Raw genomic sequence first — 17,095 nt, 5'->3', positions numbered from 1 at the left:
TTATTGTCCATGAGGCATCCAGAACTCTTGGTGAGGTGACCTTTCAATGTAGGGGCAGCCCCTGTTCTGAAATTTAGAAAGATATCCAATTGTCATTCAACTATATCTGACTCTTTGTGACCTTATCCAGTAAGAATACTGGAAAAGTTTGCCATTTCTTTCTCCAGCTTATTTTATAGATAAGGAAACTGAGGCAGACAAAGTTAAGTGACTTGCTCAGGGTCACAATCTAATAAATGTCTGAGACTGAAAAGTTAAATTCATGACCCTTGTCATTGAATGTGTGTGTGGGGGTCACGATTATGATTTATTATCTCAGGAAATGTTTGACTGGTGTATCTATTTTATATATCTATACATAAAAATTTCTCAGGTAAAAAGGGATCATGAGTGGAAAAAATTTAAAAAACCTGGTCTAGAGTATGGACAGCATGTGAACCTTTGTCCCGGGCAAGTCATATAATTTAGTTGGCTTCAGTTTTCTCAACTATAGAATGGAGACTATAACAGTATCTACCCTGCATGGTTCTATGGTACATAGTAGGTACTATAGACATACCATTATTATTATTATTTTAAAGGAACATTTATATAGCACCTACTGTGTGCCAGAGCACCATGATAAGTGCTTTACAAATATTATTTCATTTGATCCTCATTGCAACCATTTTCTTTGTTTTTATTATAGCTTTTTATTTACAAGACATATGCATGAGTAATTTTTCAGCATTGACAATTGCCAAACCTTTTGTTCCAATTTTTCCCCTCCTTCCACCTAACTCCTCCCCTATTTGGCAGGTTGACCAATACAAGTTAAAGATGTTAAAGTATAAGTTAAATACAATATATGTATACATGTCCATACAGTTATTTATTGCAACCATTTTCAGACTTGCTCAGAGGCATTTAGTTCCTAAGAATCTGAGACTGTATTTGATTTCAGGTTTTCTGATTCCAGCTCCAGCTAGTGCTCTATCCATTGTGTCATCCAGTTGCCTCTATTATTATTAGTCATTCATTTAGTTATATGTCCATTTATTTATCTGTTCATTTATTACTTTATTTGTGTGTACATATATATGTGATTTTAAATGTATTTCAACAGGATTTTGTGATTTTTTCCTCATTAAATTAGGAAATAAGGATGAGAGGTGAAAGCTAAGATGAGAGGTGAAAGCTTTCAGGTGAAGCAAAGAACGCTGGGAGTAGAACTTAGACCCTTGTTCTGGTTCTGCTTTCACCTCTCATCCTTATTTCCTAATTTAATTGTTTTTTAATTTGTAAAATTATTATGGTCTCTTCCCAAGTCTGAAATTCTGTGGTTCTAGGTGATCTGACATTTATTTTCCTAGATGGTTGTAATTTTGAGATGGGGGGTGTGTGAAATAGAAAATGATATGGCCATGCTTCTTTTTACCCAGTCTATCCCCTTGGTTGCTACTATATCTTCACTATGCTATTGGTCCTAAACGTCAGAAATATTACAGCTAGGAATTTATGATCGGTAATAACAACATCAATAATAATTGTAACAGCTAGCATTTATATAGTGGTTTGAGATTTGCAAAGTCCTCATGTTAACTTTAATTTAATTTGGCTTTCTTATTATTTTCATTTGGCAAATTGGATGTTTTCTCCTTTGTCTATACTTTTCTTTATGTTGCTATATCTGATTCAAAAGGTAGAATGGAGAGTTTGAAGTCTTCAATGACCACATTAATTCTTGTGTTCTCTCTGTCTTTTCCTCAGAGGTGTCATGAAAGTTGACATAAATCTTCAGAAAGTAGACATTGACCAGTGTTCAGGTGATAGCTGGTTTTCTGGAACTCACAAATGCCATTTGAACAATTCGGAGGTAAGAACCTGCATGAAATAATTCTATCAAAAAGAAATAACTTTGAACGATGAAATGCTTTTCTTTGAACGCAGTGTGTCAGTTAAGTACCATACCCCAAAGATCTCCAGATTCCATTTTCTATTCTGCCCAGGGCTGATGGAGATAATATTATGCAATGAGGCTGATGCTAACTTACAGTCTGTGAAGGAGAACAGTCCCGCAAGGGAACAAGAGAAGGCTGCAACGAAAATTGCTTATGAAGTTTAGGTTGAGTCAAAAGACTAAGTATGTTCCTTGACAAATACTGGAAATTTAAAATAAACCTAAAGTGAGAAACCAGCCTATAGGATGGGTCAGAGAGGTTGTGCACAGCTTTGTATGACACTCTACTTGTTGAGAAAGTACTAGTATTCATTTAGACACATTGCCATCTGTCACAACGCAGCAGGGAAAGTATGATGGGATATTTTGGTGAGCTAGAAGAAAGTGTCCAATGGGAACCTGGAGAATAGAATGGTTTTCATTTTGTGTTGCTAATATTTAGATTCTCAGTGGTCTAGGAAGAGATAGGGCTTGTATTAACAAAAAAAAATTGAAGTAAGTCTTTAAAATGTACTTTTAAAGTTGAGAATGTGCTTTGTTTTTTGCAAATTACAAATAATAACTTTGTAATGATTTCATTTTTAGTAATCAGACCTCTCCTTAGAGAATGAGAGTGTCATGGATAATGTATTAAATAACAATTCTACCATGAAAGAAATTCTGGAGATGAGGTGGATCAGATGTTGTGTAAGGTCTCTTCTATCTCTAAGTCTGAGAAGCACAAGTGATTTTAAGAACATCATCATCATCATCATCATCATAATACATTTACTCTGTGTCAGGAATTATGCCCAGAGCTTTACAGTTATCCCATTTGATCTTCACAACAACCCTGGGAGGTAGATACTACTATTACCCCTATTTTACAGATAATGATCAGAAGAGCTGAATTCTAATTCTATTTCTGCCACTTTCTGTTTCATCTTAGGTGAGTTCCTCAACCTGAAGCCTGAGCTTTGGCTTGATCTCTCATCTATAAAATATGAAACTTAGGGTTGGCTTTATTGGCTTATGAGATCTCCTCAGCTCCAGATCTATAATCCTTTGATGGCTAGTTTTTATTTTAAAAGTAAAAGGGGAAGAATGCTGAAAATGAAAACGGTCTTAGCTTTGACCTTTATTAGTTATGTCTGACATTGGGCAAGTCATATAACTTTTTTGAACCTAATTGCCTCATCCATAAAGTGGGAATAATAATTTTTATACTACTAGCCACATCAGGATATGGAAAGGATCAAATGAGGCAGGTTTGAAGGGCTTTGCAAACTTTCACACATCAAACAGTAGCTATTGTTACTATATTCCTTTGTTACATTTTACATACCCATTCTTTTCACCTGTCCAAAAAAAACCAATTACATTAGTGATCTTTATATGACACTTTCCTAGTTAAATAAAATCTGTATTATTGGCCTAATTCATCAATATGAGTTGTTAGATCTGGGTGAGTAGGCTGTGTGTGTGTGTGTGTGTGTGTGTGTGTGTGTGTATGTGTGTGTGTGTGTGTGTGATTTAAAATCTCTTTCTCTTATTTATGTAACTCCTTTATTGAACTTTATTGCTCTTGGGCTTTTAAATAAATTTTCTTTCTGTTGAGATTGTTTTCTCTGAAGTAATGTAAGATTCTGTTATTTCTAGTGGGAAATCTTGGCTTTTTTCCCATGACTGGTAAACTTGGGATAGGTTTAATTCCTTGATCAATTTTTAGTACCCTGCCCCTTCATGGGAATAATTTGTGAGGATGCTGCCATTTTAAGCACTCCCTAGGAGGGAGGCTGGATTTGTGCTGATAAAGCAGGACAATAGAGGGAATGGAATGCAAAAGCATTTAAGTGCTTACTGTAAATTGAACCCTGCATTAAGTGCCGGGGATACAAATAGTATAATGGAAAGTACACCGAAGTCCAAGGCAGAAACACCTGTTCAAATCCCACCTTTGACTCAGGATAAGATTGGAACTGGACCTGTGATCTCATTAGCATAGGAAAGTCCTAATGTGGACAAGTCTTTTACTAATAGAAATTAGCACCTTCTCTCAAACCAAACCCAACAGCCTTGAAAATAGTGATGCTCCTTGAACAAAAAGCCCTGCTTCTAGTGTAGGCTCTCATGGCTGACAATGAGGGGAGCAAACATTCTGAGGAATGAATAGACCTTCCTCTGAACCACTAACACCAACTAACCAACCTCCACCAGCAGGCAGTTCAACTCACTATCTTTCCTACCTCGTTACAAATTTCAGTTCTGCTTCCAGGCCATCTCTGGCAATCATGTTATCGATCTACCTACATTTATGTCTATATGTACATATTGGGAGGAATAAGCAACTTCTTTGAGATGCAACTTTGCAGTTGCTTCTCTTCTGCAATCTTTATCTCTGCAGAAACTACATCAACTAAAACCCAGTTTCCACCTGTGAGTCCTAAGTTTGATGTCAGAACTGGGTATAATTTCAACAGTTAAAGAGATATTAAGGAAGATAAAATTAACATAAACTTTGCCATTATACCCTAAGAACTATGGGATCTTTTATATCAGACTTTTAAAATCTCTTTATGGGTTATCTTCCTCTATGGAATGGATGATCTTTGAGGCAGAGGCTTTCTCCATTTTTTACTTGTATTCTACACAGTGCTGTACACAGTAAGCACAGCATATCCCCTTAGAAAGTTGCTTGGCACATTAAGTGCATGCCCAATGTCATATCGCCAGTATGTCAGAAGTAGGACTGGAATCCATGACTTCCTAACTTGAAAGCCAGTTTTATACTCATTATGCAATGTTGCCTCTCATTGACCCACAGGAATATTGAAACTATGACAATGAAATAATGAGTAAATGTCATTAAGGGAAAGAGTTCTGGATTTGGAATTCGGGAATATGGTTCAAATCTCAGCTCTATTATTTACTGCCTGTGAAATTATAAGTTTCTGTTTCTTCATCCATAACTTGAAGTGATGGGGCCAGATGAAGTTTGATGTTCCTTCCTGTTCTAAATCCATAATTCAATGATATGATAGCCCAAGCCTCATTAACACTCATTCTCCAACTGGACATTTCCTCAATTATAACCAGCTAAGAAGCTGAGCCTCACAAACTAAGCCCATACTGAAGAAGATGGTAACGGGGGTCTGTAAATTTAAATCAGTTCATGTCAATTTATGATCTATTTATTACTTGGACATCTAAGACCGAGAGATATGAATTTAGTTTTTCCCCCTTATTCTACTTGTTTTTAAATTTGTAAAAATGTTTTAATATTTTTATTTTCCCCAGTTATATGTAAAACAAATTTTACATTTGTCTTTAAAATTTTGAGCTTCAGATTCTCTTCCTCCTTCCCCTTCCATACTATTGAAAAGGTACATATGAAGTGATGCAAAACATTTCCTTAGAAGTCATGTTTTAGGGGCAGCTAAATTGCACAGTGGACAGAGCACTGGCCCTGGAGTCAGGAGGACCTGAATTCAAATCTTCAGACACTTAACAATAACTAGCTGTGTGATCCTGGATAAGTCACTTAACCCCAATTGCCTCTCAAAAAAAGAATAGAAGTCATGTTGTGAAAGAAAACATATATCTTCCCCCCGCAAAAAACAAAACAACAAACTCTTAAGGAAAAGAGGGGGGAAAAGTATGCTTTAGTCTGTATTCATACACAATCAGTTCTTTCTCTTGACATGGATAGCATTTTTCATCATAGGTCTCTCAGAGTAGTTTTGGATCATTGTGTTGCTGAGAATTGCAAAATCATTCACAGCTGATCATCTTACAACTTTTCTATTACTTTGTACACAATATATTTTTCACTCTGATTGAACTTATGGAAGACTACAAATTTTTCTGAGAGCATCCTATTCATCATTTCTTTTAGAACAATAATATTTCATCATAATCACATACCACAATTTATTCAACAATTCAATCAATCAAATTAAACAATTTTGAATTTAATCTTATTCTACATTTAGATATATACATGTGCATTCACATAAATGTACACAAATACAACTTCTATTTCCTTTTTCTCTTTCTCTTTTTCCCCCTGAGGCAATTGGGGTTAAGTGACTTGCCCAGGGTCACAGGGCTAGGAAGTGTTAAGTGTCTGAGGTCATATTTGAACTCAGGTCCTCTTAGGTTCAGGGGTGGTCCTCTATCCACTGCATGACCTAGCTGCCCCTCCTTTTTCTCTTATTTCCTTTTCCCTTGCCCTGTTTATTTAATTTTTGGAAAATTCTTAGTGTTTACTTTCCTTGTTCATGACTGGCATTTTTACTGGTCTTGAATTCCCATTCTCTCCCAGTCCCCTGATAACGACTATATTTTCTGAGCTTTGTCCATTGACCTGAGTAAAGTTTTCTGCATGGGGTGTCATATTATGGGTATTGATCTGTGTATGTTACTTCTTTAGAGCTTTGTTCCAAGGTTCCATGGGGCTGTTCAATAGGAGGATGTCTGGAAACAAGGAGGTATTTGCTTTTCTGACTGCTAAATCATTCTCTACCCAACTCCAGAAAGTTCAGACTACTTCTGTTTCAGTCTCTATTTATTTAACCAAATGGTCATGATGGAGGATTGTTTGAATTCTGCTAGATCAATTTGATTTTACTTCATACTAAGGGATGTCTTTAAAGCTTTTAAATGAATTACATTTTAGGCAAAAAATAAGACTCTTCACTTTGATTAACAGAGATTAGGTTGCTATGGTAATGTATGGTTTCTTTTCCCGGTATTTAAGACTGTGTGAGGTTAAAAGCTATTCTATTTTAAATATCAGAGGAGGTTAAGAATTTAAAAGTCACACAGAGGTAACCTTCCCAGGTTTTCAGGTGTATTCATTCCTTTTCAGTGAAAAATGTGGTAGAAATAGAAAAAGATGAGTAATAAGAGATTGTGGCAGGAGCCCTAGGAGTATTTAGTATAATGATGGTTCCCAGCATTTCAGGGTTTACAAAGTGCTTTTCTCACAACAATTACTTGGTGGCTTTGCTAAGAGGCATCACAACAGGAACTGGGAGGTCATTTAACATCCAACCATCCATCTCTCATTCACCTGATCTCTTATTCTTTCTCAATCTCTTTATGTCCTTCTTCACCTCCCTTGATCTCTCTAACCCTTTTTCCCTACCCTCTCCTCCTCAGCTTTCTTATAGCAATGAGAGAGGAAGGAACACTATGTCATCTAGTCCAGGAGTTTTTAACCTATTTTTGAATCATGGGCTCCTTCTCAGAATAATGTTTTAAAATGCAGAAATAAAATGTGATTATAAAAAAACAAATGTTGATATACAGTTAGTTATCATAATTTTCTTTTAAAGAAACCAAGTTCATAGACTCCCAAGTTAAGGACCTCTGCTGTAGCTTAATGCCTTAATTTCATATAAAAAAGAAAAACCTCAATCTATTTTTCTCCATCTTCCTTCAACAGCATTCCTAACCTTGTACTTAACTGAAACCAAAAACAAAATAGAAAGCCAAAGCCCTGTATAGGAAGCTCCTTCATGCATCCAGTTTAGATCACCCCAGCATTATTCACCACTTTCTCTTTTCCTTGGCTCCAGTCTTAGAGGAAGGCCTGAGTCTTTTTGCAAATATCAGTCCCTTAACTCTGTTCTGTGATCTCATTGTCTCCAGGAAATTTTTTCCCTTTTGATAATCTCATTTCTCCCCAATTAAATTTTAGTCTCTCTTTATTTACTGGATCCTTTCTTACTTCTTACAAATATTCCCGGATCAGCTTATTCCATCCTCAAAATATGTTATTAGACAGTTTATAATTTTCTCAATCTATCATTCTACAATTCTTCTCTCTTTCATGGCCCAAAATAAAAAATCGAAAACATTTATACTCATACTTTCTTACTTCCTATTCCTTAACCCTTGAAATTTGGCTTTTGATGTCACTACTCAACAGAAACTGTTTACTCTAAGGTTGTCAATGATTTTTAAAATTTCAAATCCAGTGGCTTTTCCCCTCATCTTTCATCTTTCTTGAATTTTGATTTTGTTGAACCTTCCTTCCTTCTAAAGATTTTTCCCCCTCTGGATTTTGAAGATAATGCTCTCTCTTGGTTCTCCTCTATCTTGTCTTTTTGCCAAGCACTCTATCCATTCTACCACGTAGTTGTCCTATATGTTGTAGGAAGAAGTTTTTCAATTGTGTCTGATTCTTTGTGGACCCATTTGGGGTTTTCTTTGCAAAGATACTGGAATGATTTGCCTTGTCCTTTTCCAGCTCATTTTATAGATAAGAAACTGAAGCAAACAGGATTGAGTGACTTGCCCAGGATCACACAGCTAGTAAGTGTGCAAGATTTGAACTCATTAGATAAATTTTCCTGATTCTAAGCCCAGTACTCTATCCACTGAGCCATTTTGCTGCCCTATATGGCATATAGTATCTGTTTAATAAATGTTTGTTGACTAATTACTGACCATCGAGAATAAGTGATCAATAATCCTAAGCTGAACACCTCATTTTCCTCTATCTTTTGGGAACTCAATTACTCCTGTATACCAAAAACAACCTTTGGAGAAGGTGGCACAGAGAAAAGAGCTATAATTCGAATTAAAATTCTAGCTTTAATACTTCTACCTGTGTGAAGTCACTTAAATTCCCTTAGGTTTCATCTTTGAAAGAAGAGATAAATTATGTTAGAAAGCCTCTGAAATCCCTTCCAACCTCAGATTTATGATCCTTTCAATGAAAAACAATTATTCTCACCTTTAATATGATTCTGTTAATCCTTATATCTTCCAGGGATGTTTTCATTTTAACTTTCATACCTAATTCCAGAGTTTAAGAATTTATCCCTTACTGAAGAACTTCCAGCTTTCTGTAGAGAGGTGGGGTAGGTGATGGATTACTCCAATCATGCTGCATAGTTAGAACCATTCCTTCCTTAATCTGGTCTACCCACGAGTCTCATTTGCTGCCTTTCTATTTTCTTAAAATAAAAAATAACCAACCAAATAAACTTTCTAAAATTATTGCAACTTGCATCTGGAAGAGAGGAAAATAAACCTTCTGACCCACTTTCTATAAGCAGCAGATACTAAATTCATTCACTGAGGACTGATGGCTCATTTATAGAGTGGGTAAAAAGGCTGTTGCCCAGGGAGAGTCCATCTATTAGTGCATTTTAATTGAGACCAGTGTCACTAAATCAAAATATAAGTGTTGTGGGTAAAGTATAACAATCCTGGAAAAGATGGAGAGGGCTAGATTTTGAAAAGCTTTGAATACTAAACAGAACACTATTTACTTTTGGAGGCAAAAGTAGCCACTGGAATTTATTGAGTAGTGGGTGTATGTGATATGGTTGGACTAAAACTTTAGGAAAATCACTTTAAATATGAACTAGCATAGGAAGAGACTAAGCAGATCCATCAGGAGGATATTACAGTAAGTCAAGGCACAAAGTGATTAAAGAGTGGCAATATCAGGGATGAGAAGGGGTCTTATCTGAGAGATGTAAAGATGTAAATTGACAGATTTTGGCAACAGCTTGAATATGGGACATGAGGGATAGTGGGGAATCCATGATGACTTCTGTGTTAGGAGCCTGAGGGAGAGGGAGGATGGTGTTGTCCTCTAAAGTAACAGAAAAGTAAAAATTGGGAAGGATTGAGGGGGAAAGATAATGAATTCCATTTTGGATATATTGAGTTTAAAATGTCTACTGAACTTTGAGTTTGATTTATCTGAAAGATAGTTGGAGATATGAGATGGGGGAGTCAGCAGAGAGTTTGGGGCAGTAAATTCAACAATCATCAACACAGAGCTGGTAACTAAATTTATGGGAACTTATGAGATCATAAAATGAAATAATAAAAAAAAGAGGAAAAGAGAGAGCCCAAGATAAAACTCTGGAAAACATTTATGGTTAGAAGGTATAATCTAGAAAAAGAGCCAGCAAAGGAGATAGAAAAGAAGTCACCATCATTTAAGGTCTCCTCTTGCTCTACAAATGTAAAATACTGTCATCTGTGAATCTTAGTAGTCAGTGATTCCTAAATACTTTTGGAAATCTGAAGTCCTGTTGATTTTGTTTTGATTTTTCTCTTTAAAATTTATTATTTATTTATTTTTGACATTCTTTTCTTTTTAAGTTTTGAGTTTCAAATTATCTTCCTCCTTCTCATTTCCTCCCACACTCACTGAGAAGGCAAGCAATACGATATCAATTATATATGTGAAATCATGCAAAACATATTTTCATATTTCAAAAAAAGCGAGAAAATCAAGAAAGTGAGAAAATCATACTTGTTTGTACTCAGAGTGGAAATAGATAGCATTTTTTCATTGGGAATCTTTTGGAATTGTCTCATATCATTGTGTTGATCTGTTTTTCACAGATGATCATCATTACGTCATTGATGTTACTGTGCACAATGATATCCCAATCCTTCTCACTTCAATTTGCATCAGTTTATATAGGTCTTGCCATGTTTTTTTTGAAACCAACCCTCTCATCATTTCCCACAGCATGGTAGTATTTTCATCACAACCATATACCACAGCTTGTTCAGCCATTCCCAATTGATGAGTATTCTTTTGATTTCCAATTGTTTACCACCACAAAAAAAGAGCTGCCATAAATATTGTTGTATGCATAGGTCATTTTCCTTTTTCTTTGATCTTGTTAGAATACAGACCTAATAATGGCATTGTTAGGTCAAAGGCATTGTTAGGTCATAGTTTTATAGCTCTTTAAACCCAATTCCAAATTATTCTCCAGAATTGTTGTACCAGTTCATTACTCTACCAGTAGCAATTCATTAGTGTACCTATTACCTGATCTCTTAGATAAATGGATATTTGACCCTACAACCACCCAATTCATTCACTCCGCTCCTTACCTCTTTTTTAGAAAAAAAGATTTTAGAACAAAGTAAGGTGGGAAGTGGTACTAGTGGAATATGATATCTTGTGATTTGAGAGATTAATTGTCATTGAAGGGGGATTATCCTTATCTTATAAAATTGGTTAACTTTGACTTTGAGAATGCACAAGGAAATGAAAAATTCTTGAGAAAGGATCTTCTGATGGGATCATATGCAAATAAAATGAAGATGTTTACAAGCAGTTTGGTCTTTTTTTTTCTATTTCAGTTTGGGGAGTTAATTGCTATTTTTAAAAGTAGTAAACATTAAACTTTTATTCTTGAACTTCCAAAAATAGGATTATTGATGCCTTATGTTTTTGCATCACAGTCATTTCTGGAAATAGTCTACTCTCCCTCCTATTTTGTCCTCCCACCTTTCCCTTGTCATCTCTGCCTCAGAATTGAACTTCAATCTCTTACGGCAAACAAAGATAAAAAAGGAATTAAACAAAGGAAAAACACTGAAATCATGGTCTTCTCTGATACTGTATACAACATTCTGCCCTCACTGTCTCCCACTTATCTTTAAAGAGGAGTATCATCCATTCTTTGGGGCCATTATTATATTTGTTTGTCTTTTTCCCCACTAACTCAGAACCTAGCTTTCAAAAGCCTTGCTTTTGCCTTTTTTCATCAATATTATTGTAGCCATTTTATATATATTTTATATATATGTATATAATATTGATGGTCCCACTTTACTCTGCATTAGTTCACATACATCTTTCTATTTTAATTTGACTTCCCCATATCTGTTGTTTCTTTACAATAATATTTTGTTATGTTCATGTACCACACCTTGTCATTCTTCAATTGATAGGTACTACCCCCATTATTTTACATTGCAAAGCACACACTGCTAACAGTATATATATTTCTACCTTTCACCTCCTTGGAATCCATGTCCAGTAATAGGACTGATGGATCAAAAGATACAATCTAGTCTCTCTCTCATTTAGGCCTCATTTAGTCTCTCATTTAGGCCTGCATGGAGTGAGCAACTTTGCCATATTCTGGGGCAGCTTTAGCAGGATGACAGAATTCTTGTCATTCAGGGAACTTGCAGTCTACTTGTCCTGGCCAGGAGAGGAAGAGAGACAAATCCTATTCTATATCCTCGTGCCAACCTTGGGGTATGAGTCTGACTTGTATACCCAAGTCTTTAGGTGCTTTAGTTTGAGAGGGCATCAAGAGTATACTTCTATTGCAAGTTGTGAAAAGTTTGAAATCCTAGATGAAAGCTTAGCATTGACTTGAGTAAGAAACTTAGAATTTTCCAGTGTATCAATTGACTTTATGAGCAAATCTAAGTGGGCTACAAGATCAAAATTCATATATCAATTTTGTTTCTGAGATAAAGGGCAAACTTACTATTCCTTTCAACCAGTATGGTATAAGGGAAAATAGCAGTGGACTTGGGAATCAGGAGATTGAGGTTGGAATTCTGGTTCTGGCATCTGATTTGTGGGAAATTAACTTTGCCTTTATTTTCTCATCTGCAAAGTTGAGATGATAATATTGTTCTTTGTCTCAAGGAGTTCCTTTGAGGAAAACTTTTTTAACTTTTAAACCCTATGCAAATATAATTTTTTTTTGCAAATATAATTTTAAAAACCTCTTTCTAAGAGCAATATGATAATAACAGATAAGAAACAATTTCTTTCAAGTTTCTTTTTTTAAAGTCAATAAAAAGCTTTATCAATTTTTATAAGATGTAACATATGAGAGAATCAGTTAACCTGAAAAGAAAGGAACTCTCTATTGGGCAAGTGGATTTTTTTCTTTTATAATAAGATATTTATTTTTTTATTTTATAATAACTTTTTATTGCCAGAACCCATGCCAGGGTAATTTTTTACAACATTATCACTTGCACTCACTTCTGTTCCGATTTTTCCCCTCCCTCCCTCCCTCCACCCCCTCCCCCAGATGGCAAGCAGTCCTATATATGTTAAAGAGGTTACAGTAGATCTTAGATACAATATATGTGTGCAGAACTGAACAATTCTCTTGTTGCTCAGGGAGAATTGGATTCAGAAGGTATAAATAACCCGGGAGGAAAAACAAAAATGCAAGCAATTTACATTCATTTTTTAGTGTTCTTTCTTTGGGTGTAGCTGCTTCTGTCCATCCTTGATCAATTGAAACTGAGTTAGATCTTCTCTTTGTCTAAGAAATCCACTTCCATCAAAATACATCCTCTTACAGTATCGTTGTTGAGGTATATAATGATCTCCTGGTTCTGCTCATTTCACTCAGCATCAGTTCATGTAAGTCTCTCCAAGCCTCTCTGTATTCATCCTGCTGGTCATTTCTTACAGAACAATAATATTCTATAACATTCATATACCACAATTTACTCAACCATTCTCCAATTGATGGGCATCTATTCATTTTCCAGCTTCTAGCCACTATAAACAGGGCTGCCACAAACATTTTGGCACATACATGTCCTTTTCCCTTCTTTAGTATCTCTTTGGGGTATGAGCCCAGTTTTCTTCAAGTTTCTTAACCAAAAAATGAGAACATGGAGTTCGGTCTAGATTTGTGCCTTTAGTTTGATGTTTAAAGTGAGTGTTAGGATTTAGAAATATTATTTTTGATAGGACATTTCTCTATTTATGAGTTGAAGTGGGGTGGGGGAGAGTTTGTGACAAAAAGCAATAATTGGAAGATGGTGACATCTTTTATGCTGTGAAATGGTTTGTCTCTGTCATAATTATAGATCATATGGGATCCTATCTCTAACTTAAAGTCTTTTAGAAATGCTAAGTGACTTATTTAGGTCATAAGTGTTAGAGTTGGGAATGTGAATCCATTTCTTCCTAACTCCAAGTCCTGGACTTTGACCATTATCTCACATTGTATCTCTTCAAATCTTAATGTAGCATATCTTATAAGCTGTTATAGATGGAGGGGAGGGAGATAGATGAAGAGGAAGAGACAAGTTGTCTTTGTCTCAGTTGGATTCTGTAAAACAAATTGATGGCTCTTTTACCTAAAACCGCTAGAATTTAGGACCTATAAGGCATATAGAGCTATAGAAAGTGAGGAAATGCTGGAATAGAGACAGTAAAAAAGCAGGATGGAGGAAGGGTAGACTAGACTATCTTAGAAGCTCGCAATGAGGGCGACAGTTGGAAAATTCATGGAGGTGTTTAGAATATGTTCCCTATCTTACACATTCCCCAATGAATCCTGCCAAGAATAAAGTATATATGTATTTAGGAAATGTTTACTGAATTGAATTGAATTAACATTAAGGAAGGGAGGAAACAAGGATTTGTTCAGTACTTATTAGGTAGTAGGCACTGTGCTAAGTGCTTTTTAAACATGATCTCAGGTTATCTTCACAACTTTGAGAGATAGGTGCTCTTATTACACTCATTTTGCATATGAGAAAACTGAGGCAAATAATTAAGTTTCTTGCCTAGGGTCAAGCAGCTAGTAAGTATTTGAGGCTAGATTTGAACTCAGGTCTTAAATCCAGGACATTGCACTGTACCCCTGTTGAATCCACAGGTAAAAGGCTAAACAAGTGAATCTCCCTTTGCTTTCTCTTCACCTCAACAAATTTTATCGACTCTTATAAAATAATCTGTAGATTGAATCTCAAAATGAGTCCTTCACTTAAAAACATTTTTGATGAAATAAATGATCATTAATTAAAAAATAAAATGGAAAGATCGTTAAGGTAAAAAAGAAATGAAGTAAATGAAATGGTTACTAAAATTGGAGTTGTGGCTAAAAGCAGAAGTCATAGTAGGAGTGTTTCCTTGAAAGAATCTTTCACTGCAGATTTTGGTGGTAGAGTGGATCCAGTAGCCTGCAAAGGCAGTGAGTAGAGTGTTATAAAGAAAGGGCTCATTGTAGAGTTGTTCAAATTCCTGATACCCTACTTGTTAATTGCATACCTGTGCACAAGGTATTTAACCTTATTAAGATTCCATTTAGAGCAGATGCTGTTATGACATGGTGTCTCCATTTGGGTGACTGCTCTGACAAGATAGGACTTATCCCAGTGGTAGAGAACTGCAGGTTTCCCTAAAGGCTTACACTTAGGCCTAAAGTTGTGGATTCAAGAGATTCTGCCTCTTGATTGGACATTGTAGACTGTCTGCTACTAGAATAGAGTAACATCTGCTTTCTATGGACCTAGCTGTGGAGGATGCTGCTACATAGGGGAGGGCTTCAGTGGAGAAGAGCTATCCCCAAGTGAGCTTTTACCACATATTCGGGTCTATTCAGCAGAACCAATAGCACTCTTTAGGGTCTGATTTGAGAAGAGGCAAATCAGTTTGTGTAAAACATCTCTGGAGGAGCCATGATGTGAATGAAAGTCTAACCTGGCTGATAACTAGTGCCTCTACTTGAATAGAAACATTAGTATTTAGTGTTTGTTCTGATGGGCAGTTCTTTGGCCACTGTCTTTTCCTATTGTAGACTTTAAGCTGACTAAGAGTATTCGGAACATGGTACTCTGAAACAACCTCTGGGCAAACTCTGAGTTTTGTCGTGTGGTTTCTATGAAGTGATTTATTTGATAATCTTTGTTCTATTACAACATCGATTGAGATTTTGGAAACAACCAAATCTATTTTTCCCGTCTTAGAAGATTATCCACACAGCAAAATTTGAGGGTTTACTGAGTCTTCTTACTTATATGAGTCATTTTTTTGGCATGTCATATACTTATCGTATTTATAGGAAGGCTGTAGTTGCATCTGACAGAATCAGCATCTGTTAACTGCTCTTAGAGCCCATCAGTGGATCTGATTCTGAAACCACTGTCTCCCTTTCATCTAAGAGTGAGGCATTTCATATGATTGTAGCCTTAAATTGGAAGAGATCCTATATCCTTCTTCAGTTTAAAGATGAGTAAATGTAGCCCAGGGCAGCAAAATTCAAGGTTGCTCAAGGTCATATTGAGTATTTCTCTCCCCCCCTCACACAATGTATCATATTTCCTTTGAGTTTTCTGTCCCTGCTACTGCAGCTGTGACAATTAGATAGTTATTTTTGTGAGGTGGGAAAAGTTCCCTCTTGGAATGCCCCACATCACTGATTTCTCCATAGTGCCTTGTATCTAGTAGGTGTTCAGCATTTATTATTGGAAGAATAAAAGAAGTGAAGCCAGGAAGGTCCCTTTTTGGAGGAGCTCCATTTGAATTGGATGAATATGTGGGAAGAATTCCATTCCAGGCAAGCACATGGAAGAATTTGAAGTCTAGGGAATATTGTTTGGAAAGTATAGGATGTATCCAGGGAATAACATAGTTCATTTCAGCTAGAGCAGAGTGTATGAGGCAGAATGACACATGAAATAATCCTGCCACGGTTAGAGAGGACTTGCTTGTGGATAGACTTGTAGACCATACTAAGGAGTTCATACATGCTTGGCAACTGAGAAGTCTTTGAGTAGAAAAATGATGTGACCAGATGTGTCTATATGTGTAAGATTATTCTACTCATGACATATTAAAAGAATTGGAAGAAGAAGAAAAAAGCTGATGGGAATAGTCTAAGAGGATGATAATATGGCCCTGCCCTACGACAGTGCTCACGTGAGTTGAAGAGAGAAGAGGGAGTAGATGGGGAAAAAAGTTATTGTGAAAGTAGCAATGAAAATGGCCAGGATAATTCATTGTTTTTTCCCCAAACTTTTCCTTCTCAGATCTAAAGGTGATATCCAGGGGTTCAAATAAGTAGTCCAGATTATATAATGCCTGGGACTTATGGGTTCAAATTTTACTTCACATACTTACAGTCTTTGACATTGGGCAAATCACTAACACTCCTAGCTTCAGGTGCATTGATGGGAATAATAATGCTTGTAGCCCTTGCCTCACCTTGTTGTTGGAAGGGTCAGATGAGATCATTTTTTGACAAGAGCTCAGCAAAGTTGAGTACTAACTCCAGAATTTTAGCATTGATCTTCAAATAAAAATAATATAGATATATCAATATCATTTATTAAAAAGTGCTTAATTTCTCCTCCGGCTTTCTCCTTCTGCCTTTCATTTGAAAAAAAAAAAGGCATCGGTGAAATAATTTCCATACTGGTTTTCTTTTTGTGTATTTTTTAGGATGGAGGGGGGATGGCAGCAATTTTGGGGACAAAAGGTATTGGTTGTCATGTAACTGGCAGTTACATGGAGATTATTTCACAATAAATTCAGAATTGTAAGATTCATGATGTCAGTACCCACATTGGGATGAGTCATAAGAAAATGATGGCAAGAAAAATGGGGTCTCTAGAAATCCTGAC

At 36.0% G+C, this 17,095-nt stretch overlaps 1 protein-coding gene across 1 annotated transcript in view; it reads left to right on the top strand.

Annotated features, from left to right (window-relative positions):
- Positions 1 to 17,095, top strand: part of GPR158 (G protein-coupled receptor 158) — a 386,507-nt gene that overhangs the window by 25,794 nt on the left and 343,618 nt on the right. The window contains exon 2 of the mRNA XM_003771868.2: positions 1,750 to 1,855. Within this exon, the coding sequence (XP_003771916.1) occupies positions 1,750 to 1,855 (106 nt within the window). The remainder of the gene's footprint in view (positions 1 to 1,749; positions 1,856 to 17,095) is intronic.

This window comes from Sarcophilus harrisii, chromosome 5, assembly GCF_902635505.1.
Source record: "Sarcophilus harrisii chromosome 5, mSarHar1.11, whole genome shotgun sequence".
In the NCBI taxonomy this organism is placed as follows: Eukaryota; Metazoa; Chordata; class Mammalia; order Dasyuromorphia; family Dasyuridae; genus Sarcophilus; species Sarcophilus harrisii.
This window is presented reverse-complemented; position numbering and strand designations above follow the sequence as displayed.